The sequence below is a fragment of the Ruditapes philippinarum genome, unplaced genomic scaffold, assembly GCF_026571515.1.
Source record: "Ruditapes philippinarum isolate M1 unplaced genomic scaffold, ASM2657151v2 ctg3716_1_1_1_1, whole genome shotgun sequence".
NCBI lineage: Eukaryota > Metazoa > Mollusca > Bivalvia > Venerida > Veneridae > Ruditapes > Ruditapes philippinarum.
In genome coordinates, this window is record NW_026862329.1 from 80750 (window position 1) to 108075 (window position 27326).

Here is a 27326-nt window from a genome sequence, read left to right on the forward strand (position 1 = left end):
TTATCTTTCACAACTCACATTCACCAATATTTCATATTAACTGTATCTCCATTAAGAAATGTTGAATCCTTCATACATATAGTCAGATGTCCTGAGGTATGAAATGTTTGCAGCCAGGCCGAGACTTGAACTCGGGACCCTTGGAATGCCATCCCGCGGCAAATTGACACGACTTTTACTATTTGTATACATGGACTATAAAAATTGTGCGATTTGTCAACAATCTATATTGTACGATAACCCAAGAATAAAAAAAAAATACCAAGAAATTTCAGTGCCAACAGTTAAGTGATTGGTGAAGGTTGTTTTTGTTGTTATTTTTTTAATGCTTTTTTCCTTTCTGTTCGTTAGTATTTTTCCTTTCAGTGGGAGACTTTGGCGTAACTAATTGGTGATCTTATTGGGTCATATTCTGACCATTAGCAGAGACTTTTATTACATTATATAAAGCTTTATAGCATTCGATCTTGATGGAAAAAGAACAAAGAATTTCGAAAATGTGATCTTACAATTACAAACAAGAAATATATTTTTAAAGGTACTCTGTCGAAGTAAAACAGAACAAAAAGGCATATATTGTCATTTCTAAGTTTTTGAGAAATGTAGAAATGTTTGCAATGCTTGTATAACATATTAATGACATAATATTTCTTATACCTATGAAAAAAAACAACCAACAACAAACAAACAAAACAACAACAAAAACATTCTGTCAATATAGAAATTAAATTATAACCACACTGATATCGATGTCTCTTCAAAGAAGGACAACTTCTATATTTACGGTCTTTATTGCTTGTTTTATACGTTGCACTAAATATGAATTTTGTAATCATTATGCAATATTGACTAATTTAAACTCAAATGATTAATCATTTAGATTACATCAAATTGTTTATGAAGTTATTATATACTGATAAAACGTATTCTTCCGTTTTTGCCTTTTTGCCAACACAGACTGCGCATGTGCGAAATGCTACTTTCGTTTCTATGGAAATATCGGATTGTAAAAAGCTCTAGAGTCCAAATAATCGTACCAATGCCTCTTTTAATCTGAAACAGGAACCATACAGCAGATATGTAAAACATATACTGTAGAAACAATAATATCTTTCAGTATCTAATCGATGCTTTAATTGACAATCCAGTCATGTCATACAATTTAGCTATGTGTCTTTTAAGGTTTTTTTATAGCACCATTTAAAAAGCATTTAACCTTTAAAACAGTTTTAATTAGTGAATTGTTACGAGTTATACCTTTTTCTGACGGTTTCTGTGACCGGAATGAAACATGTGTGTCGACGCGTATTCAACACAGTGATTATTTATAAGCGTCATCTGAAAGTAGTCATTGAGTCGTGACCGCGATAGTAATCGTTGTATAAAAGCCGACTATTTGGCCAAGATTGTAAAACAAATATTTCGTTGACTGTTGATAGAGCTCTTCGGGATTTAAGTAACTTAACTAGAAAAAGGTAAGCACATTTTTCTCCCCTATTGGTCTCAAGGGATAAATATATATATTATTTTAGTAACTCATTAACTTTTTTCGTTCCAACTGTTTTTATTTGTTCGCAAAATATATATAGTAAACTTAAAATGGTTAATCAGATGTGTTTTAAATAAACATATTTGCGTAAAACATATTTTTACTAGTATGAAAAGCATAATTTAGCATGAATTACATAGTTAAGTATGAAAAATATAGTTTAGTATGAAAAATATTTTAGCCAGGAGGAATGTAGATTTTAAGATTGTGTTGACAATACAAATTATTTATAAAAATGAAATACAGAAATTTGTACATGCATGGTTGCAACAAATGGATAATTTTTAACGAATTAATTTCATGAAATTCCCGTGAAAAGTGTGTGCAATTTCGACTCAATTCAATTAAATTCATTTGGTTAGACATTCACGTTTTAATTATAACTGTAATTGGGTGATTAATATTTTACGTATATTAAACTGTTAAATTTTTTAAATAGGTATACATTGGCAAATAATCGAACAACTTCGATCGTGTGTGGGTGACAAGCTATAGTTTGTCTTGTTATTTGTCTTAAAGGGTTCAGAAGTTTGTTCTGTTAGAAATATTTATTAAAAATCAGTCACATTTTTGGCAGCAAGTTGTATTATAAACAAATACAGTTACCTGTTTACTATCTAATTTGGTGTGTATATGGTTATTGCAAACTTAAGAATAAAAAGCTGTACGAAATTGTTGATAGGGTTTCTTTTTCACCAAATTGAACGATCGAAAAAAAAAAGAATTCAATGAATGTTCGGATCGTTGTTTTAATTTTGACTTACGTAGACGTCTTCTGCATGTATACTAGAAAAAAATGTATATGTACATACGTATATACTTATTATCGTAGTTCGGTGTCATTCAAGTAAATCAGAACGTGAAACTCAAAACTACATGCATTTATAAAATATATTTTGACATAAGAAAATCAGCACCCCTTCAACAATTATTTACAAAATGATAATAATAAAGTAGTAATAAATAATTCTCATGTTGATATATAATATACATGTATACAAATGCGTAATTTACCTGGTGCTGTGGCCAAGAGGTTAAGTTTACTAAGTTCGAATTACTATAGGCCCCCTCGCCAAATCCCATACCACTGTCGCTGTCGAACGACAGAACGGCTACTCGAATTAACTTACGGGCACATTATGCCCTAAAAATTCATATCTTTAATTTCTTTAGAAAAGTCAAATTAAAAATCATGATAGATTTTCAGCAACTGAAGAAAGTAGCACTGAACGTACGGTAATATGTCGTAAAAGCAGCAAAGTGTAAACAAAGAAGTACTTTGACTTCCATTCACTATATAACTATACCAATTGCCAACAGAGCAAAAATAGCAGAAGCGAGTACGTGAATATGCCTAATAAGTACTATTTTTGGAAACTAACAAGATACAAAAATATATTTTTATCAATAAAATAAAAAGCATTTCTGACAGAGAAATGAGCAGTTGCTACCGTAAATATGTAAAACTGTTTTGTCCATGTGCTGATTATATATTTGTGTTGATATTGTTGCTGTTTTGTGTATTGAATTGAAGTTATAAAGTTAAAACACATATCGTCACCTTAGAACAATAATGGTTTAACTCCTATTAAAATTTGATAAGAGTTAACTTGTTTCTACACTAAGGGGGCGATTATAATGTTCGAATGGTCTTTATAAGTGGAAAATAAATAAGAAAAATAACAGGACCCGGACGGATAGCAATATTAAAACGGATGTACTTGAAATGTACATTTGACAGATCGATGTTAACAATCAGCAAGTAAACAAACTAACTGATCGATATTGTTAATAATATCATCATTCAGTCAGGTAAAAAATAGGACAAAATGACAAATTCCCAAGAGATTATTGTATAAATACGGTTAATAGAACCGTGTTCTGCTAACAAGTCCTATTTACCATAATGTTCTGCTTTAAAACAAGTACATCTGCGTGTAAACAAACATTAAATTTCTGTTTTTTTTTAACTGTACCTCTTTAAAGTTATTGAAAGCTCTCATACTGGGGAAAGGTAAACTCTTGTTTATTCAAGGTGAATAGAAAGCAGTGGCGCGTTATATTGACGCAAATTTGCCTCTTAATCAATTATGGATTAAGATCTCTTAAAATTTTGTGTAGTATACTGTATTTGACATATAAATGGGCTCACCTTCGGTACTCTCTTTCCCATCGGTCGGATGTTTCACTTGAAGTCACGTCAACTTAGCTATTTTAGTAAGGTTAAATAAATTAAGTTGTTGTACTGCACATTGATATATCTTTTAGTGTTTTTTTTTTGTAAGTGAGGTAAAAAGTTGGACTGTTATCAAGACCTTGGCAAGAAAGAGTCCAACTCCAAAAATCCCGAAATCAAGAAAATCAACTTTGAGAAAAATGAACTAAGCTTTAAAAATAAAAGTAAAAATATTCACAACTCAAGTAATAGTTTACATGTAATGTGCAATGAATAACTGATTTTGTAGTATATAATTATCACCATATATTTCTACTGCGTGACTCACGCAGTAATGGCTATTTTAGCATATTTTGACCTTCATTTGGGAATTTACTTGGATTGGACATGCTGTTAGCAATGTGTTAATATATCTGCTTTTTTGTTCACTTGACAATATTTTTTTAATACAATTTCATTCTTTTTATGAAAATCAGCTTGGATTTGGATGTGTACTGCTTTGATCGACAGAGTTAACTTCGTATTGTTAATTAAGAACATTGCAACCTTGACTTTAAAACTAAATTGTCGTCTTAATCCTCAAATTAGTCGATTTCAGATGAAAGATAATATTTTAAAGTATCTTAAATCTTTTTAAACAATCATACATTATGTGGTTTAAGAATGTTTTTCGCTCAGGCGTAAACTGTGACAAAACAGTATCCCAAATAAATTGTACAATGTATAAATTATACGTGTGTCTGTACATTTCAAAACAAATTTATTTGTCCTGTCACTATTAATAGAATGCATTCAAGAGGATAATAATGAGATGTATACATAGTCACGCGAATACTTTAACATTTTAAAATGTATTTCATGGTTAGTTAAAGTACCATTATAACCACGTGATCATTAGCAACCCGGGTATGATATTTGAGGATGGAATTTGAAAGTTTATACTATTATACTATTTTTATCTTTATCAAAGGAATGTTTGGTCGTTTGAATGGGAACAGTCAACCGCGTATTTCCAGTTTTTGTAAATAATGACGTTTAAATAAAGTTACTGGGTCATATCCGATGGGCGTGGTATCCTTCAATGATATTTTACATGTATATATGAATTACTTGTTTGGTCGAAATTTAATTCAAATCGGCACCATTGATTATGACATCAAAGAGCATAAGAGGAGATGAAACTGAATCATATTGAGAAACAAAACTGAAATAAAGCATATGGGCGTTTTATTTCGACCGCCACATGGTGTGTAATGTCTAAAGATTATGTATGCACCCCGCCCCCCGCCCCCGCACAATAATTATAAAAAAACAACAACAATAAAAAGGGAGGAAAACCCAACAGCAGCAACAACAAAAAAGGGAGGAAAAACCAACAGCACATAAGCATAAAAATGTCAGCAATACGAAAAGCGAAACTATCTTAGAGCCGTATGACCTCACTTTTGTAAAAATGTAAGTGCTTTTTGCCAAACATTATTCAGAAATGAGGTGTTATTCTATAAAAATAGTAAAATACTTCACCAATGACTTATCCTTTAAGGAAAAATTATTACGTAAGCAATGCTTTTATCATTTGAACCTTTGATAAAACTGTTTTGGAGATTGGCTATGAAGACCAAAGTCAATAAGGACATGGGAGGTTTCATTTTATCAAACAGGAAGTTGGCGGGTTTTTTGTGTGTATTGTATGGCTTAAAAATTATTATATGTAGTTTAAACATAGTTTGTAAATAATACTTGACGTAAATAATACTTGACTTTTTTATATTTATATAAATCTAACCAAGCACATTGTTTCGTGTTCTAAACTTCCTTAATAAACCTGATAGCATAAAAATACAAGTGCAATCTGACTAAAGTTAAGATGTCCGTTTGTGCACGCAAAATGTCTCCAGATTCTTGCTAATTTTCATAAAAAAATTAAAAATGTATTTAAAGGTGAAATATCAGGTAAAAGAAGGAAGTAATTTACACACTGCGAACGGCACATAAGATCTATGAAAATTACCAAAAAATAGGTCAGAATATGCAAAAATAGCCATTACTGCGTTAGTCACGCTTTAGAAATATGTTGATAAATACATTTACTGCAAAATCAGTCATTAATTGCATGGTGGGATGCTAGTTGATTTAATGCCAGATTTCATGCGAATTTGTTTTTAAGCAGGACTTTTTCATTTCTTTTTGAATATAACTTGATGTCTTCACAAAAATTATCAATTCACTGATGTTGAATTTAACTTAAAATATTTTAAATTAACAATAATTTTTATAAAGTATAATAAAAGGCATATTATGATTAAGAAACAAATACATTTGACTTCTCTTTAAATAGCGGAAATGAGTTTAAAAAAGTTAAAATAATGGTTTAAGAGCATGTTAAATGCTTGTTACCTGAAGAAAGTAGGGCTAAATTTGAAATAATTTATCATAAAAGAAGCAAAGTGTAAACAAAATAGTATTTTGAACTTCAATAAAAAATATTTAATCGCTATTTATTACTTCTTGCTAAAAAGCAACAGAAGCAAAATATTGTTAAGGTAATTGGGATATGAGTTACTTTTTGAGAACTTTAGCAGTAAATAGAATATAAAAAAGCTTTTTAGAAATAAAAGTAAATTATTTTTGGTACATAAGCTTAAAATTAATATGACCTTTATGTTGAATTCTTCGGAAAAATGTTCATATATGTTGAAATTTTTGTGTACTCTATGGTTGAATAATTCTTTTTCATATATTGATTTTATATTCTTGAATAAATATACATATGATTTTGGGTTTATATTATTCAGCAAGTGCCCGGATGTAGCTCCGAATGTAGTCACGTGTATATTGGTAGCGTTTATATACATGTGTCTAACATTTAGAAAATATACTATAACGTACATGCTGTCAGTAGACACGTGCATGTCGTGCATTGCCCAGTAGATACAAATAAAATTTAATTAGAAATAAGGATGGAATTTCTGGATATGCTTATGTTGCTTTTATGTAAAAAATCTTCTACTTAGTAAAGTCTTTACAGTATTGAAACTTGAATTTTGTGAACTGAATTTTTGACACACCCCGTATTTAACCGGAAATGCGCATAATTGTATTTTAGGTAATACCACGGTAATGACGGTAACGATGCATACATCTATGCTATTTTTACTGTGAATTTACATAATGATTATATACGCCTTAAAACAAGGAAAATCAGTTCAGTTTCATAGGTTTTTTAATTGATATTTCATAGAAATCTAGTTGATTGTATTTTAGGTAATGCCACAGTGGCTATGCATAGACTGTGAATTTACATAATGATTATATACGCTTTAAACATAATGATTTTATACTAATTCAAACAAGGAAAATCAGTTTCGTCATTTTTTTAATTGATATTTCATAGAAATCTGACTCAATATGTGGGCATGATTGTATTTAGGTAATGCCACAGTGGCTTTCATAGACTGTGACTTTATATAATGATTATATACGCTTTAAAACAAGGAAAATCAGCTCAATTTTGTTGCTTTTTTAAATTGATATTTCATAGAAATCTGACTCAAGGTGTGCGCATGCATCAATTCATGCGAAACATAAATCGACTATGCTTATGTTGGTTTTATGTAAAAATCTTCAAATCAGTAAGGTGCTTACAATATTGAAACTTGAATTTTGTGAACTGAATTTTTGCCACACCCCGTATTTAACCAGAAATGCGGATGATTGCATTTAAGGTAATGTCACAGTGCCTATGCATAGATCTATGCTATTTTTACTGTGAATTTACATTATGGTTATAAGTATAAGTTTTAAAACAAGCAAAATCAGTTTAGTTTCGTTATATATGTATTTGTTATCGATATCGGTATTTCTTAGAAATCTGACTAAAGTTTATGCGCATGCTTTTATTCACGTGAAACATATGCTTTTTATTTTTAGCTCGACTAAATAAATATGAAGGATTGTCCTACTGACCCCGGCGTCGAATTTTGAATTTTGAAACGTTAATTTTTACTTTTATTTTCTTTGTTTCGGATTTTAAATTGTTTTCCTTTTCCATTATTGCATAGAAAGTCTGTTGATATTTTTGTTTCGCTTTCATTGGCATGGTCACATGCATGTTATATAATAATGTGGTGGGAAGAGCTTGAACTTGAACATTTCAGTTCTTTCTTGATATTGATACAAAATTTATTTCAATATTTGTTAATATTTTTAATTATTTCTTCATAAATGCATCCAGTATATATTTAATCAGTCGAGCATGCTGACTCCTCTGAAAACTCTTGTTGAATCAAACAACATTATAATAACCGTTACTGATATATATTGTTTGTACCCGGATATTATTTTTTAACACATCTTAAATTCCTGCTTTAACGAGCTCTAGTTCTTTGTTAAACTGATTCAAGAAGAAAGTTTATGTAAATACGATATGCGGATCTATATATTTCGTGTTGAATAAGCTGAAATATTTTACTTTTTAGCTCATAACTATAGAGACATTGTTAATTTTTTATTATATTAAATTTTCATGTACTTGAAACAACGAGGCACTCTATGTGTAGAATTTGGACATATCAAACTTTTCTTCTTCTTCTTCATCTTCATCTTCTTCATCTTCATCTTCATCATCTTCTTCATCTTCATCTTCATCATCATCATCTTCTTCTTCTTCATCTTCATCTTCTTCTTCTTCTTCTTCATATATCATCATTTGCTCCAATCTTATCTTGATCTTCATATCTTCTCATTTCATTTGATTTTTTCATCATGACAAATTGCTGCATCCAGTGCTTCATCCCGTCAACTAGTAATCTTATATCGCTACGCATGGTCATAACTCTGTCATGGCATTAATTATCTTCCTTGAGAAGATACAGAAACTTTACACGTTGGTTTCAGGAACTGATTCGAAAGTGTGGCTATAAACTTATAGCTCGATACACAATCGAACTAAAATAAATTCTGTACGTATAAATCGAACACAAATTGGTAAAACATAAACAACAATAGAAAGATCGCTATAAAAAAGATAGTAAAGGCTGTTTAAAGATTGTAAATTTACAGATCTGTGAGACTTTCGAATCGAGAAATCACAAAAATCTGATCAGACACATCACGAAAAATGATCAGAAATATCACGAATAGTGATCCTGAAGCATCACGAAAAGTCATTCAACATATATCGACAGCTGATCAGAAATATCACGAAAAAAGATCCGAAATATCACGAAAAGTGATCCGAAATATCACGAAAATTGATTCTCGCTAATGAAGTACAAGAGTGAAGTTTCAATGATTGTCGCATTACAGAAATGTGGGATTAAAACACAAAATTTTGGCACGCAAACAGTTAAGTTATTAAATGTCAATGGTTTCCGAACTCGTGAGATTGGTGACGTAATACTGTCACGAAAAACAATCACGTTACGAAAATTGAATAATGAAATATCAAAGACATCAAAGATTGTCTACCCGTGATACTGACTTAATAAATTAAATCAGATAAGTACTATATAGCCCAGTGAGTCACCAAAATCAGTTACCTCATGAAATGTAAAATACTGTCGATCTGCGAGATTAGCACGATAATGATGTAACATACATGCATGTAATTTTTTTATATTACTGCACGTTTGTAACGCCACATTTCATTGGATAATCATGATATTTATATAGTTTTATACACGGCTGCTTACAATTTATGAAGAAATCTAATTTTTTTCTGCAAAAAAATAAGTTTGCTGTATTATGAACTGGTTATAAATATTCTTGACAGGTTATTTGGTCGTAAATAAATACATATACATGGTTTATCATAAACATGATAGGTCTAAAAGTTTCTGAGATAGCGATAAAACGTACACATGTATCATGTTTGTTAATGCACACTGTTTTTTTTCTATAATCTGAATATTTATCACTGGGCACATTACTGAAAGCAATGTACGGTGACAGTTTCAAAACCTTGACTCATGTATGGAATGTCGCGTTTATTATATTTTTGACAGATATACTCCTATAGGTGGTGTATTATTTACGCTATTAATAACTGGACCAAGTGATGAAATGATTTGAGTGGCCTGTTTATGTGTGTTGACATAATATCTTCTTTTTTTACGGGGGATAAATTAGCTAAGGAATGCTATGTTGATGTAAAAATAGCTAGTAAAATTTGGGCGGGGGAAAATCGGTATAGAAGAAGTGGGTGTGTAGTATGCGGTGTGGGGAAGGGGTGCGCGATAGATGGTTGACAGCTGCAAAGGACGAGAGGTCCGGAAAGCTTTAGTGCGTGGGTTAGGGAAGATAACAAAGGCAGACGTATATGCTAGCGTTTTGGGACGGGGTAAAGATATGTAAGGCCTCAACAGACGGTAGGATTTAGTACAGCACTAATTAGAGATAAGATGTACACTTTTCAAAGCTATGCAACACTTGCATTCAGACGGTAATTCTACACTGTAAGAATCATCTGAGGTTTCCCCTAAAAAGGATTCCTTTACATTGATCCTTTACATACTTTACTCACTAAATACTTTTTCGCCATGAGTAATGATTGAAACACCTCCATTTTAAATATATATATATATATATATATATATATATATATATTTTATTTTTTTTTCAATGTGAAGCCTGGCTGAGACTCAAACCTGGGACCCTCGAAATACCGTACTGCGGCTCTGCTGACTAAGCTATCTGGCCGCCTGCAAACTACCTCCCCTCCCCTAATTAGAGAACAATTTAATACCGTGAATTAATCATTTTCGGAATAATTTGGGGTTCGAACATAACACAACTTTGGGTCTCCTTAAGAGTTTTTCAACATCATTTTTACCCCATCTTACTACTATGTTTACCTTTTAGCCCTAATTGTTATGGAATTTCATTCATTACACCCATTATCAGGAGATAATTTGATTATCTGTTACTTGTCATTGTGGGAGGCCTGTAAAAATCGGTACGACAAGATTTTCAAAATAGAACATGTCCTATCCCTTACATCTAGACATAAGGTTTCCGAAATCAAGAAATAGTAGCCTTCACACATTAAGATTTGTCTGTACATCTTAGTTTTAATTGGTGTTGTACTTCAAAATCCTACCGTCTGTTGAGGTAAGCCAAGTAAGAGCCGATTTGCAGTTATAATGAGTACACAGTAACTTTTTGATATCCTTTTAACTCTAAGAAAAATGTCAATTATTAATTGCTGACTGTTTATATTTTCTAGAAAAAAGTGAGCAAAACATTATTTTGTTTCATACGACAGGAATGAATTGCATTAACAATCCTATGTATTGTTGAAAACTCTTTGTTTTACATGCCAGATTAAGTTATTGGACCCCACCCATGTTTGTACGTGACTGCTGGGATAAAAACGATGTTATGCTAAATTAAAGAGGTGACACTTCCTATATTTTTATCTGATACCGAGTTGTAGGAGCCGATTTGCAGTTATATGGGTAAGAGTTTGATAAGACTCCCTACGGTCGTCTTAATACAAACTCTTACCCATACAAAGAGTTGCTTAAACATATAAAATAGCGGCTATATATTAAATGGTCCTCTTGCATACGTTAGAATGTGAAAATTATGATAATTACCATTTCATACTTACAATACACCAAAGAACAATTGTAGTCTATAGCAAGTAACGATAACCAGGCGCAAACATGTCCTTTCCCTTTGCGAAGACTTTTCAAAATCTAGGGGAATATATAACATGATAATGAAAGTATTGTCTTAGGAAATAAGAACCACCTTAAAAAAATTTCAGCGCTGATTAGATTTCTGTTGAATAGTTCCTTATTCCCGCTTCGTTAAGACAATCGTTTTATACTGTATTTTGTTGTAGCGTTTTTCTAATTTAAGTCATTCCAAGCTTAATTGACACTGACGCGTCAAATTATCTAATTTTTGCGTTGCTATACTTGAATGGTCTCATATTCGTACAGAAATCAATATGGAAAAATAAATATAATATGAAAAATCCATTTACAACGGTCATCGTGATAGGAGAGGCGATATGGATTTTTTTCAGGATTACAGGGTGTGCGATAAATAGTGAAACACCTACTGATAAGACTCATATATGCCGTAAACACCGCCCTCGTTCAGATGTTGAAATAGACATTAACAACTTGTCATATGACATTATACATGTATGAATCATACAATTTCGCAACAACCAACTTTCTTTAAAAATAATTCAGTATGATGTACATTTATACTTGACAACAAAAGATTATGACAATATTTTACTTCATGTTTGAGCTATTATTTTTAGATAAATAGAGGATATTTAAGTGTTTTTTGTCTATAAATACAGGATTTTGTTTCATCGCGTGGTATGAAATTAAATATTTCATGAATGGCGGTTACCACAATTGAAATATGATAATTTTCATCCAACAAGATGAAAAGAAATCCTGTATTTATAGAAAAAAAACTTTAATTTTCTGTTTATTATAAACAGTTTTCTCTTTTTTTGACATTTATAATTTGAAATTCTTCCCATGGCGTCATTTGCGGTATACAAACACAGTGTAAAAGACGTACTTAATGTTAGCGTTGTAAAAAACACTTTGGGCGCGAAAATAAATATTTTTATCTTTTTCACCTAAAACATCTTTATTTTGGGTATGTGATAAGTAGAATACCTATATTCTTGTAAAATCATTATTGAATTTATTGAAGTCGTTAGATAAAATAGTGGCTCGCATAATGTGATTTTTTTCAATAAATTCAGAATTGAACATACACTCAATCAATATCCTCTATTTCTCCTTCAACACCAGTGTATGGACATTATATAATTGACGTACTTTAAAGCAAGCAATCATTTTGTGGCTATCCCGGTTGACTGACCTACTATATAGGATATAGAATAGGAAGAAGTCTTAAATTGCATTATTTATTATCTATTTCCCAAGGTCGTTAACTTAAGTGTGTACGAATTTGATATGAAATCAAAAGGATAAAAGCCGTCCGCTTAGTAGAATGAACTGCCGTAAACACCCGAGTAAAATGTACGTGATCTGACGTCATTTGTCGAGGCAACTATCAGACTTTAATTACGACTTTTCAACTTGGTCAGTTTTTTTTTTTTTTTTTTTTTTGTAATGTGACACACAGTTCGTTTTTTCAAGACTAAGACGGCTAAAGCTTTGCCAAATACACACCTTCATATTATATACATACTTTGTCGGTGTTTTTTTGTCGATTTAAGACACGTAACACGCCTTGATATCAAATCTCAACTGGAATGTCTCATACCACACTGGTTAAGATATGCGTTTGATTTGTAACAGTGTAATAACAGTGTTATGGCTCATTACAAAAATACATTATATTTATGACATTAATTGACTGAACGTATTTTTTTATATAAATGATGATAAAAAAACCTTTGACATATTTATGCATGATTTTACTATATTTTTACCCCAATAAAAGTATTTATCATAACAAGTATAGGACTGGTCTTGTTTAAAGTTTTGATTTCCTTGGTAAGTGGTATTTGGTGAAAGGGATACAGGTATCCGTCTGTCCGTTTTTAAGACGTGAAAGTTTGACTTTGCAAACCAATATTTCTATTTCCATTGAACGAGTACGCACGTGAAATACCGGAAGCTTCGAAGAAATCATTCTATTTAACAAATTATTAATGTCCCCCCCCCCCAGTTATCAGCTCTTGAGTGGGAAACTTCAGTTTGCGTTAAGAAATAATATCGGTCTGGCTGTGTTTACCGGTTATTAAACACCGGTTTGGAGTTTTGATGCGTAGGAATTGACCACAAATGCCAAAGACCTGAGTGCTAAATTTTTTTCTCATCAAAACGATATTTTTACATACATGTATTTAGTTGTCTACAGGACTGGTTATAAATAGAAAAAAGAATGACGTTGGTTAATTTATAGTATATAGCCCAACGTTGGGTGTCAAATGTCACAGGGTGAGAACTATGTTCAGCCTGACCGGGACTCGAACCCGGGACCCTCGGAATACCGTACCGCGGGTCTACTGACTGAGCTATCCTGCTGCTTACACATATTCTCCCCTAAATAATGAACAGTTCTGAACCGTGACATTAATGTCTTTACGAAGAGGACTATTCCGAAAAATATATGTTCATTGGCTGGTTGGTTGGTTGGTTTGGCTGTTTGTTGGTTTGGTTGGTTGGTTGATTGATTGATTGATTGATTTATCTATGAATGATTGATTAATTGATTTATTATGGTTGCTAGTTGGCTGCATCTGTAATATAAGCCGATAAAATAAATATTTTTGTATATACTAAAAATTGCTACAATTTTGAAAGTAAATGTTTACACACAAATGGCATCAAACTATGCGTGCCATGATTTTAAGAAAGAAAATCTATATTATTGAAAACAAGAAGAGTACAAATGACTATTATCTAGAAAGGAATTTCGTTCAAATCATTTTTTCTCCATAAATCAATCTAATGAAACCCCATGACATGTCTTAACCCTTAAAATGCTGGAACCGAAAGCCTTAAGCCTTTGCCACCAGTATTGAGCCAGGCCAGCCTGCACGTCCATGCAGTCTGACCAGGCTCTATATTGTTGGCTTACAAACTTTACATATTCAAATTGATATCCCTAAAATTGATAATGGACAGTCCCAAAAAAGGAAATGGGACAAGTCCATTTAAAATATTCAGCATGTTAAGGGTTAAAGGTAAATTAATTACTCCTCAAATGAATATGTTTTTTTTTCATTCTATAGAAGGGGTGAAATATGTGTTTTACCATGTTGAAATTAAATGATTCAGAATATGTGAGATGCTTATCACCTGAAGTAAATAGTGCTTAACTTTAAAAAGATACATATGTAATTTTGACACGCACAAAATACTATCTCACAATGAAAATTGCTATACTTATTGCCAAAAATACAATTTAAGAAGCAAAAGATAGTAACTATGTAGTAAATAAAATTTATTATGAGTTATTTTGAGATGATGGGACTGAAAATATTTTTTCCAGATTAATGTATATTTTGATGTAGGTTAAAAAAAACTTATCTTTGTGCAAAATTTCAGATTATACGCGCACTTCGTTTAGTTCAGAATAATTATTCAAATTGTAAAAAAATGACCCAAAATGAAAATCGTTTAAACGGTTTCACTCAAATCTGGCTAAGAAAAGCATTTAAATAAGATTTTAAATTTATTTCCAAGTATATTTCTTAACTATCTTTGCATATATCTCTCATTAAAATGCCCTAGCACTTTTATGTTTGATATTCAAATGTTATATTTTTAGGCTTTTAAATCCCAGTGGAGTCCATTTAATGGGCCTTTAATAATTTTAAATGGGCCTTTAATAATCTTACTGATATTTCTTTTATTTCAGAACATAAAGAGTCACAATGGCGGATCTAGGCTGCGGAAAGTCGTGTATGAAATACATTCTGTTCGTCATCAACTTCCTTTTCTTTGTAAGTTAATGAATATGCTATTTTTTCTACATTTTACAAACATCGCTTTGCATGTTCTTCCTTGACCGTACAAAACCCGTACCAAAAACCGTACAAACAGAACAATAAACGTTTGAGAAAATGAAGTAATTGATGACTCGAATGTAACAAAGTTTCGTTACGAAACTTTTGGAAATTTATTTTACAAAGAGATCAAATAAGTAATACAGGAATTCTAACGTTAGTTTCGGAATTTGTTTTTCACAAAGAGAAAAAAGAGAGCAAATGTCTGTTTTTCAAGCACGAACAAAACTGATTAATCTACTCTCTTCCATTAACGTTTTTATTTACATTTATACATGAGGTGACATCAGATTGGGAAACTTTATTCTATTGTTTAAGTATATAGTATTCAATAGAAAACTTGAAATTTTAAAGGCCCAAATTGCCCCAGAAATGCTTTTCTTTTAACGTTACCCTTTCTAAAGATTGCAAAAAATTTATTTCTTAGGCATAATGCGTATTTAATGCTTTGCGTATTTGGGAAGTTGGCAAGTATCTAACGTTACTTACTGCACATGCGCGGCGGCCATTTTGGCTTATTGTTTGAATGTCATTACGCAATCTAATGTTGGTTTGGTTTTAATGTCTTTTCGTGGATATGTAATCAAGTAGTGTGTATTATAAAATTTATCTTAGTAGACGCGTTTTATGTAGTAACATGTTTTCTGTTTCATCCAGATTCTTGGAGCGGCAGCTTTCGGTTTAGGAATATGGGCACTTGTAGACAAAAACAAGATGAACGTTCTCACCAAGGTTGGTGCTGATGATTCGGATTTTAATGTCACTGGTTGGTACATTTTTTATAGATTCTGTGAGGTTAATATTTTTGATTTAGGGTATAGTGCATATTGATTATCTCGGTGGCACAGACGTGACATGCATATATATGTGTGCGTTTTCTTATTTATCTCGTGCGCAAGAGTTACTAAGTCGTTCGCACGAGTTACTAAGTCATGTGGACGAGATAACAAGCCGTGCGCACCATAAATTATGTGGTGCTTACGAGATATTATAGAGTTACTAAGTCATGCGCACAACATAATTAACCAGTCACCACACAGTAACTCGTGCGCACCACTTACTAATTCGGGCGCACCACATAGTATCTCGTGCGCACCACTTAACTAAATAACACACACATGTCATCTCTGTGCCACCGTAAACTAATGTTTTGTTTGTTTATATGTGTGAAATGTAATAAAGATTTTTGTTAACTTGACTAGTTACCTCTAATATGCAAATACAAAACGGAATAATCTATTATTTGGTATTAATGAAGACAGAAGAAGAAAATATTTTTTTAAAGAAAAGGATACGATGGTGTTGTGAAAGGGCACAACGGTTAAATTGATTTCAGACACTAAACTAATACATATATTAAGTTTCCCTTGAAAACAGGAACACATTACGATTTGTATATAAGTAGTGAACTTGGAAGACAAGCTGATAGTGGCTACAATGAAAAAAAAATTAAAACCTTTTGTCTTCAAATAGTCATTTTCTCCATTCGTTGTAAGTATTCTACTGTTCTTGTATGAGATTTGCATTAGTAGTATATCTGTTTTCGTTTTCCCCAGGATTGCTGGAATCAGCCGCCATTGTTCTGCTGGTAGGAGGCGGAGCAATATTGCTGATCGGATTCCTCGGATGTTGTGGTGCCATGAAACAAAATAAGTGCTTACTGGGCCTGGTGAGTTTTATCAGAATTATATTTCGTAGATATTGTCTTCATCACATTCGTTGATTTTCGGTAGATTTCGTCAATTTCCGTATTTTATGAATAACAAATAAGTGTTAATATGAAAAGTTGCAACAGCTTAACGTCCATAAAACTAGACTAGTGGCGGCGTAGCGGAATTGTTAACGCGCCGGACTAGTTATCCAAGGATTGCTGAACCCTGTCAGGGACAAGCCGTTATTTCCTTGAGCAAGAAGCTTAGTACTGGTTGGTTCCAATAACAGATGCGAGAGTGTTTCAATACTAAAATAAACTAAAACTTGACTTAAGATTTCTTGACTGAAACAATTACTTAAGTTAGATCTAAATATAATGTTTATATCACTGGGAAAAGAGAGACAATTACGATATTTTCATTGTCATTAATAAATATTGTTTTCTCCCATATACCAGAAATTTATTGCAATGAGCAAACCTAGCTATGAGAAAGAACTACTTTTGCCGGTCTAATTGTAATGACACATGAATAATGTCCGAACTACTTTTTTTTTCAGTACGCATTCTTTTTGATAATAATACTTATTGTGGAGTTGGCCGCCATTATAATCGCTGCTGTATTCCAAGGAAAGGTAAGTGTTGTTGATTTAGAATAAAAATTTGAAACAGATATATTTACAGTTTGATAATATAACATATTAATATATTCCACTTTTACGATGGAGATTATGACCGAATCATTTTTCTGGCGAATGAAATAGAGCAATTCTTGCTTCTTTTACCTTGATCAAAAATATTCAAGCGGAACTAAGTCCTTATCTATTTCACATAATTTGAAAAATGAAAAAAGTTCTATATCGGCATTTGTTTTTAAAACATTTAAGGTTCAAGACGAGCTGAAAGATTTCTTAAAGAAAAACATTAACACCACGTATGAAGGAAAAATCGACACAAAGGAAGAATTCTCTTTGGGTCTTGACTACGCACAAGTATATGTAAGTACATATATTTATTTTTTTTTCAGTTTTTGGTCTACATGTTTTTATGTCTGAATTATTCGATGGTTTTCATACATTTCATTCAAGAAATATTTCAAAATTTGGTGTTTTATACTGTTGTGTTGAAGCGCACAGTTCTTTATTATGACCCCACTTCAAAGAAGAGGGGGTATATTGCTTTGCATTTGTCGGTCCGTTGGGCCGTCGGTCCATAGACCAAATGGTTTCCGAGTGATAAGTAAAGAACCCTTAGGCTTAGGAACTTCAAACTTGGTATGGTGATTGGTCATGACCAGCAGATGACCCCTATTAATTTTGGGGTCAAAGGTCAAGGTCACATTGACCTTGTAGGTAAATCGGTTTCCGATCAATAGCTGAAGAACGCTTAGGCCTAGGAATTTCAAACTTGGTATGGTGATTGTTCATGACCAGCAGATGACCCCTAATAATTTTGGGGTCAAGGGGTCAAAGGTCAAATTCACATTGACCTTGTAGGTAAAAACGGTTTCTGATCAAAAACTAAAGAACACTTAGGCCTAGGAACTTCAAACTTGGTATGATTATTGGTCATGACCAGCAGATGACCCCTATTGATTTTGGGGTCAAAGGTCAAGGTCACATTGACCTTGTAGGTAAAAACGGTTTCCGATCAATAATTAAAGAACGCTTAGGCCTAAGAACTTAAAACTTGGTACGGTGATTCGTCAATACCAGCAGATGACCCCTATTGATTTTGGTGTTTAAGGTCTAGGTCACATTGACCTTGTAGGTAAAAGCGGTTTCTGATCAATTGTTAAAATCGCTTAGGCCTAGGAACTTCAAACTTGGTATGATGATTGGTAATGACCAGTAGATGACCCCTATTGATTTTCGGGGAAAGGGTCAATGTCACATTGAACTTGTACTAAATGACGGTTTCTGACCAATAACTCAACAACTCCAGTTGCCTTGGTTGATATTGTTATATTTTACTTAAAATAATTTTGGTATATACATTTGAAGGTCTTATGTAATATAACAAATTGGCTGTCATTAATGAGGCCTCATAATTTCATAATATTAATGGTATATTATTTGGTAAGATTTGTAATAACTTAAATTGCTGCACACAACCTATGGGTCACACTAATTATTACTTTGTGACTAGTCATGACCAGTAGATACTAGATAACCCTTAATTATTGTTTGTTCACTGGGTCAGAAGTCATGCATAATAACCTGATAACATGACTAATTAGCTGCCGATAAGGGGCATACATGTTTTACAAACATATCTTGTTCCAAATGGCAAAGATAATTTTTTTTATGTTTTACTATTACCACGGTATATGTTCCTCCTTGTTAATTTGTTTCATAATCAGTCGAGTTTACACAAACACACAACTTTGATTGATTATGTTCGACAGAGCCAGACGTCTTTTTTGTCTGAGAATAGATTATGATATAATCGAATGATTACCCAAAAACTTTTAATACGCTTCCAAGGAGAAACCAATTGTAGCAAACGTAACACTAGATACCACAATGTCATGTTTCGCTTTTATGAAACAACTCAAAAGATGTGTGTACATTATACACAATGGAGTCAGTATATGCCATACATGTTAACGTGTATTTATATTTATCTTTAATCATAAACGTTGTTTTTAGCTCGACTATTCGAAGAATATGAGAGCTATTGTAGTCGCCCCGGCGTCGGCGTCTGCGTTGGTTTATTTCTTTTGTAAAGTCAAATATCTCAATTATTGCTTGAGATATTCAATTGAAATTTACAATACTTTTTTTTAAAGTAACAAGGTACATCAGATTGACAAGTTGGATAACTCTTCCTACAATATAAACATAATTATGCCCCTTTTTAACTAAGAAATTTTGGTTAAAGTTTTTTTGTAAAGTCAAATATCTTAATTATTGCTTGAGATATTCAATTCAATTGAAATTTACAATACTTTTTTATATTAACAATGTACATCAGTTTGCAAAATTGCATAACTCTGCCTGCAATATTTGCAGAATTATTTGCCCCTTTGAAACTTAGAAATTTTGGTTAAAGGTTAAAGGTCATCAAAGATATTTACTTAAAACTTTACACATGTGCTTAGGGTCATAATTGGAGGGTCATAATTGTATGTCACTGACCAAGTTCCATAACTCTATCTTACAGTTAGGCTGATTCATCTCCCCTTTTCTACTTAGTCTTTTGGTGAATGTTTACATGCAAGTTTTACATATCTCAATAACTATTAAAGATATTTATTTAAAACTTCACATATGCATTTAGGGTCATAATTGTAGGTCACTGACCAAGATCCATAATTCTACCTTGCATTTAGGCTGATTTTTCTCCCCTTTTTCAACTTAGAAATTCATGGTAAAGTTTTGCTTGTAAGCTGTTATCTCCATAACTACTGAAGGGTTTTTGCCTTTTTTGAGACACTTTCATGCATTCATGATAATTAAGCAGTGATTTACTTGATAAAACATCTTAATAACAAGCCTTTGTATCCTTTCGGTCAATGTTATTTATTCATAGGTAATTAGCATTATTATACTTAATAAAACACCCTTGTGACAACTTTTTCGAATAGTCGAGCCAATACTGTCCTCCGGCAGATCTTGTTTTACAGATTAACCATGAAGTAACTTGTTTCAGTTCCAATGTTGTGGCATTGACAGCTACAAGGAGTTTGAAGGTGCTACAAAATGGAACCACTCAGCAAATGTGATAATTCCTAAAACTTGCTGTAAACTTAAAGGTTTGGAAAACATTTTTATTATTATCGCTTAACGTTACTGATTTCAAATAAATAAAAAAGTAGAATACAGTATCATGATGTTTACGGGACTTTATCCATAAAGCCGTCGTAAATTTTCGTCGTAAAACTTCGTGACTGTCTGTGACCCCAGTCTTGACGTATCAAAATGAAATAAGCGTATGTCTTGCAGTTTACTCCATTGTAACTTAAATGAAAATTGAAACGTGAATTCACTTAAATTAATGAATTTGTGGGCATGAAATTTCGTGGTTTAGTCAAAAAAATGTTTTTGCGCAGATTGTCTGTTTGTGCAAAAAGTACAATGCAAATAGTATTGTTATAACAATTGTATATAGTAGACGAAATAAGATTTCGTTGAATCTTTAATTCATTGATTGACATATCCACGAAAACCACGAAAAAAGTGCCTACGAATAATATACAAATATCGCCTCGGTCTATATTAATTTTTTTTCAGGAAATATCACATCATATTCACAAGCTAAAAAGTACATATCTGTTTTATTATATAGTCTATAAATCGCTTTTATATGGGGTATCAAATCTGATATTGAATATGATAGATTCTTGCATCTCAGACAGGATTATTTACCGTTTACACCGGTGCTATACACCCCCCATGTAAGACATGTCGCGTGCTTTAAATGACCTCATTGACGTGGCCTTTTATGAATGAATCGCGTTCTTAGGATGACGTAATTTTTCCGTTATGAATGAAGTTGTATGTTCATACGCTACTATAAGAAAAAAGTGCGTAATGAGAATATCAGTCATAATATCTGTTCCGAAAATAATTTACATTGGATATGCAACAAAAAGAATCAAACACCGGCTCTTGGTACAGACGGGAATATCTAGCTCTCGGGCAACTTTTTAGCGGAAACACGGCAGAGCCACGTTACCGCTGTAAACAGTTACCATCGAGCTACATATTCTGGTCTTTACCGGCAGCCTGTGTAAGATTATAATTATAATCGTCATTTTTAAGCTTGTCTTCGTATTCAATTATTTGGCTCCGACATTTTAATGAGCGCAATGGCACGCTACATTCGAACTATTCTTGAAAATAGAAAGACGGTAACGAAAAAAGTCTAATTTGACGTTTATTTGCGAGTTGCCCAACGTTTTCTCAGATAAATAACAACAAACTTGGCGTGACGTCACGTCATTGCATGCGTCTTTTGTGAGCTTTCCAGAAAATCTATTTAAGAAAGAAAAAACAGTGAATATACCCTGATATTCACTATTTTTTAAAATTTCATCTCAACCAATCGGAGAAAGTCATTTAAAAGCTGTTTATAGGCCCTATGTGACATAATAATATAATAACGATGATTATGCAGTAATTAATACACTTTACTATATTTTTTTATCATACCAACAGATAAAGATGAGTACTTGAAAGATCAAAAAGCTGTCCTGGAAGACGAAAATTGCCCAACCAGTCCGACTGGAACTAATTCTAATATCAATGAGGTAAGTTCACAATCTGTAAAACTAAAAGGTTCTCCTACAATTGGCCGGTAGGGACATTAATTTCAACTTCACCAATCCCCAAATTTTATCTTCGTGAGTTCACAATTTTAACTTCGTGAATTGATGTTTTCATCATATGGAATTCACGATTTCAGCTTCATGATCTCCATCTTAAATTCTTGAATTTGAAATCGTGAATTCGTGAAGTTGAAACCGGGAATTCATGAAAATGAAATCGGGAATTGATTCCTCAGGTCTTCGAAATTCTACTTATGTTTGAGTGAACTTTTCAACATATAATCAGATTAAAATCAGTACCTAAATTTATACGATTTTAGGCTTCGAAAATTTAAACGGTGGTCAGCCTGTTCAACATATATATTATCAATTCTTGTTCCTCTCGAAGGTTTGTCGGAATCATTTGTCCAAGTTATTGTATACGGACTTCTTACCACATCCGAACATATGATCAGTTTGAGTATTCTTAATATCTCTATGGTTGCATAAAAGGCTATAGTTTATCACATTCGACAACTTAGCGGTCTCTGATCGGATGTTTGTAAATATGGACGAACCTTCAAAACAGTCCAATGACTTTTGCATCAATCATCAAAGATTGCAAAAGGAGCTTTGAATTATTTTATATCCTGCTTAAGCCAGTGCTATGGTGCGTGGACAGTAACAGACACTTTCCACTATCGTCCATGAACAGGCTCAACCAAACCTAGTCTGCAACATTTTCAATTTTGTCGTTTTTGGGCGTTATTTGGGGATTCCGTTATTTTAAAATTCTTTTTGATTCAATCAATGGACACTGCAACAAAATGCTGCATTATTCACTTTTTAGCTCGACTATTCGCAGAATAATCGAGCTAATGCAGTCACCCATTTGTCGGCGTCGGCGTCGGCGTCCCTGTGGTTAAGTTTTTGTATGTAAGCTGGTATCTCCATAACTACTGAAGGGAATGGATTGAAACTTCACACACTTGTTCTCTGTGATTATCTAAGATGATTGGCACAAGTCCCATAACTCTGATTTGCTTTTTTTCATAATTATGCCCCTTTTTCGACTTAGAAATTCTTGGTTAAGTTTTTGTATGTAAGCTGGTATCTCCATAACTACTGAAGGGAATGGATTGAAACTTCACACACTTGTTCTCTGTGATTATCTAAGATGATTGGCACAAGTCCCATAACTCTGATTTGCTTTTTTTATAATTATGCCCCTTTTTCGACTTAGAAATTCTTGGTTAAGTTTTTGTATGTAAACTGGTATCTCCATACTACTGAAGGGAATGGATTGAAACTTCACACACTTGTTCTCTGTGATTATCTAAGATGATTGGCACAAGTCCCATAACTCTGATTTGCTTTTTTTCATAATTATGCCCCTTTTTCGACTTAGAAATTCTTGGTTAAGTTTTTGTATGTAAGCTGTTATCTCCATAACTACTGAAGGGAATGGATTTAAACTTCACACACTTGTTCTCTGTGATTATCTAAGATGATTGGCACAAGTCCCATAACTCTGATTTGCTTTTTTACATAATTATGCCCCTTTTTCGACTTAGAAATTCTTGGTAAAGTTTTTGCGTGTAAGCTGGTATCTCCATAACTTCTGAAGGGAATGGATTGAAACTTCACACACTTGTTCTCTGTGATTATCTAAGATAATTGCCACAAGTCCCATAACTCTGATTTTGCTTTTTTACATAATTATGCCCCTTTTTCGACTTAGAAATTCTTGGTTAAGTTTTTGCATGTAAGCTGGTATCTCCATAACTACTGAAGGGAATGGATTGAAACTTCACACACTTGTTCTCTGTGATTTTCTAAAATGATTGGCACAAGTCACATAACTCTGATTTGCTGTTTAACATAATTATGCCCCTTTTTCGACTTAGAAATTCTTGGTTAAGTTTTTGCATGTAAGCTGGTATCTCCATACTACTGAAGGGAATGGATTGAAACTTCACACACTTGGTCTCTGTGATTATCTAAGATGATTGGTACAAGTCCCATAACTCTGATTTGCTTTTTTGCATAATTATGCCCCTTTTTCGACACATGAATTCTTGATTAAGTTTTTGCATGTAAGCTTGTCTCTCCATAACTACTGAAGGGAATGTATTGAAACTTGAAGAGTTTGTACCTTTTCGGACAATTTTATGTATTCATATAGGTAAGCATTATTATACTCAATGAAACACCCTTGTGACAAATTTTCGAATAGTCGAGCGTTACTGTCCTCCGACAGTTCTTGTTTACTAATTAAAATAGAAACGAATGACATGATTTGTAAGAAGTTTTCATTAAACTGATTCTATGACTATCTCATTTTGTTTCCAGCCATGTTGGGATTCGATTGAAAGTTATTTGAAGGACAGAATTGCCATCGTAATTGGAATTGCCGCCGGGATTGTCGCCCTTGAGGTAACCTTTTATTATATACAATTATATATATTGTGCATTTTTATATAATTTTATTTTGTATGTTTAAAGTCAGATGTAATCAATATTATTTTTAATGTCATATCTTTATGGCTTCACATGAAAAAGGAGCCTACAATTATGATATATATTTTTTATTGATATTCGTTCATTTAACAAAGGAAATTGACAGTACGGTTTTGTTTAAAATAAAAGCAAAAATCTTTGGATTTTTATTTCGTGAAGTGTTCACGTAAATATCTAAACATTTATCTAGAATCTTTTGAGTTAAACCACGGATCTTAATTAACTAAAATAATATAAATCCGTGGTTTAATATAGTAAATTTGGCCATTGTGGGACGAGGAAACTGATACGGGAAAAAACGTAAATGTTAAAAAAAATTTAACGAAGATCGTTGTGCACATGTTCTGCAAGTAATATTTTCATTCCCAACCCTCATCCTGTCCCCAAAAATGCAATCACCTTTCTGAAGACTGACTTTCATGAGTTGTAACTTACAAGCAATTTCCAAACGCCTTTCAATATATAATGACCTTTCTAAAGACTGACCAATAACTTTAAAGCATATATCCAAATAAATCAATATTTTTTTTCCAGGTCGTCTGCGTGATTTTTACCTGTTGCATCATCAGTGAGTTAAGAAAGTATGACTCATAAACAAAAACTCACCGGAGGAAAAAAAGGAATCATCATAATTTTTACAGCCGGCATTTATAAGATAAAATGATAGAAAAAAAACAACAAAAACAAAAACTTGAATGCAGTAAGAAAATAACTAGATCAGTTGTCACTAATTTTTCGTAGGTAGATTGTAAACAAAAAAGAAAAAAGTTGAACACTATCAATAAAAAAAGAACAATACATGTCATTGCCTTTAAGAACAGTTTTGCTAATGTAAAGTGATCATCACAAGCAATGACGTCATTTTCATAGATTTTAATTGAATTATACTTTTTTATGTTAAAGATATATTATATGTTTTGTTATATTTCATGAATATAAAACACGCTATATTGCGCACGATGGCCAATTGTTTCATGGCCAATCCTTTAGTATATGGAAACGTTCTCTCTCTCTCTATTTCGTTACTGATAATTGTAATTTCTATGGAGATAATCTCCATGGTGATAATTTCTATATGTATAATATCTATGGTGATAATTTCCATGGTGATAATTACCATGGTGACAATTTCTGCTGTAACACGTGTGTTTTACTACAAGGACCATGCATACTGCTTTATTACGCTGTAGGCTTATATGTGTACCTAGCCTAAGGGCAATGAAGTTCTTTGTATGGAACCGATGAATAATGCAAATTAATGCGCGCGCATGTGGCAGTGAAACACATGAGTATATCACTGAACTTGGGGGGGGGGGGAAGGGTGGTGGACTCCAAAAATGCAGTTATTAGCAACCGTTATCAAAACAACTATAAAACAAATGAAACAGTACATCACTTACTATATTAAAAACGGAATAAGCATGTAATATTTTGAAAATAATGGTTATAATTCATGTTTTTGTTCCTATCTAATATGTAAATCAATATTTTTCTTCTTTCCAATATTAGATTTGTTCGGATTAATATAGATATTAAAATACTGTTTTCATAGTTGATACGTACTTATTCTTTCATTTGAGCCTAAACTTATCAGCCATTTCCACCAAACTTGAGTAATCGGCGATATGTTCCAAAATGCAAAATAGACCGATAAGAGTTATTTCACATACATATCTTGTTGTACATTTGCTTCAACTTTATTTTTGAAGACCCTCGATTTTTGCTACCAATTTTTCTTTCATATCCAGGGAACTTTTTACACTTTTATACTTTTTATTACTTGTTACACATACATAGATGCTAGATCTCTATTAAGCATATTTTCTAAACGTCATTAACGACAATTTCATTGTAATATTATTGTTATGTATTTGCTAAGATAAAAAAATGTATAGCATTTATTCTTAATAAAAGATTAATAGTACATATCAGACAATGCGATTAGTGTTTTGTTTTATTGCAATCGACGTCTTTTTGTTATTAAATTCTGCAACTTTATTCGTGGGGAACTAAATTTCGTTGTTATCGTGAATAGGTCAATTTACGAATTTAAGATCCAACGACATCTAATACGTCTTCTGTAAGTTTTTTTACATCAAATTATTTACATTTTACTTTTTGAAAAAATAAACCGTCTACGAATTTAAGAACCAACGAACATGTTCTTTGTGACAAATCCACAAAATTTCATGCCCACGAAATTTAGTGAATTCACCATAGCCAACTATTTATATACATGTATATTTTTCAACCTATCTCCTGTGTTTATATGACTACCTTCCGTTGGATCATAAATTCGTGAATTGACTTATTCACGATAACCACGAAAATAAGTTCCCCACGAATAATTTTGGTATTACTAGAATACCTTCATATACTGCTGCTTTAGTGAAATGGATTTGTCCAGCTTTGAGTTTTGAACAGTCCATTTCAAAAGGGATTTCAATATGAAAAAAAATCTAAAACAGCAAACAGTTTTTGGCCTTACTAGAGACTGGCCTGACCCGACCGATACTGGTGGAAAAGGTTCTATTGAATACCTTTATACTTTAGCGGTAACTATGATATTCTTTTATTACCTACATAAAGAGGCATTTCTGAAGACGTTTGCTTTATTACGAAACTATTACAAAGGACTGCTTGTCAGTGCAGTAA

At 32.4% G+C, this 27326-nt stretch overlaps 1 protein-coding gene across 1 annotated transcript; it reads left to right on the plus strand.

Moving 5' to 3' along the window:
• Positions 1-1325: 1325 nt before the first annotated feature.
• On the plus strand, positions 1326-26612 carry LOC132718666 (tetraspanin-18-like). The gene is made up of 10 exons (XM_060702381.1): positions 1326-1475; positions 15102-15186; positions 15907-16015; positions 16806-16918; positions 17461-17535; positions 17788-17898; positions 20555-20657; positions 22063-22154; positions 24504-24587; positions 25206-26612. Exons 2-10 carry the CDS (start codon positions 15118-15120, stop codon positions 25263-25265), a joined length of 816 nt encoding a protein of 271 aa, XP_060558364.1. The 5' UTR covers positions 1326-1475; positions 15102-15117; the 3' UTR covers positions 25266-26612.
• Positions 26613-27326: the final 714 nt, after the last annotated feature.

Coding starts and splice junctions, on each gene's coding strand:
- LOC132718666 (XM_060702381.1), top strand. CDS start 15,118: ATGGCGGATCTAGGCTGCGGAAAGTCGTGTATGAAATACATTCTGTTC. Junction 16,016..16,805: donor TTCGGATTTTAATGTCACTG/GTTGGTACATTT, acceptor CGTTTTCCCCAG/GATTGCTGGAATCAGCCGCC. Junction 17,536..17,787: donor CTGCTGTATTCCAAGGAAAG/GTAAGTGTTGTT, acceptor AAAACATTTAAG/GTTCAAGACGAGCTGAAAGA.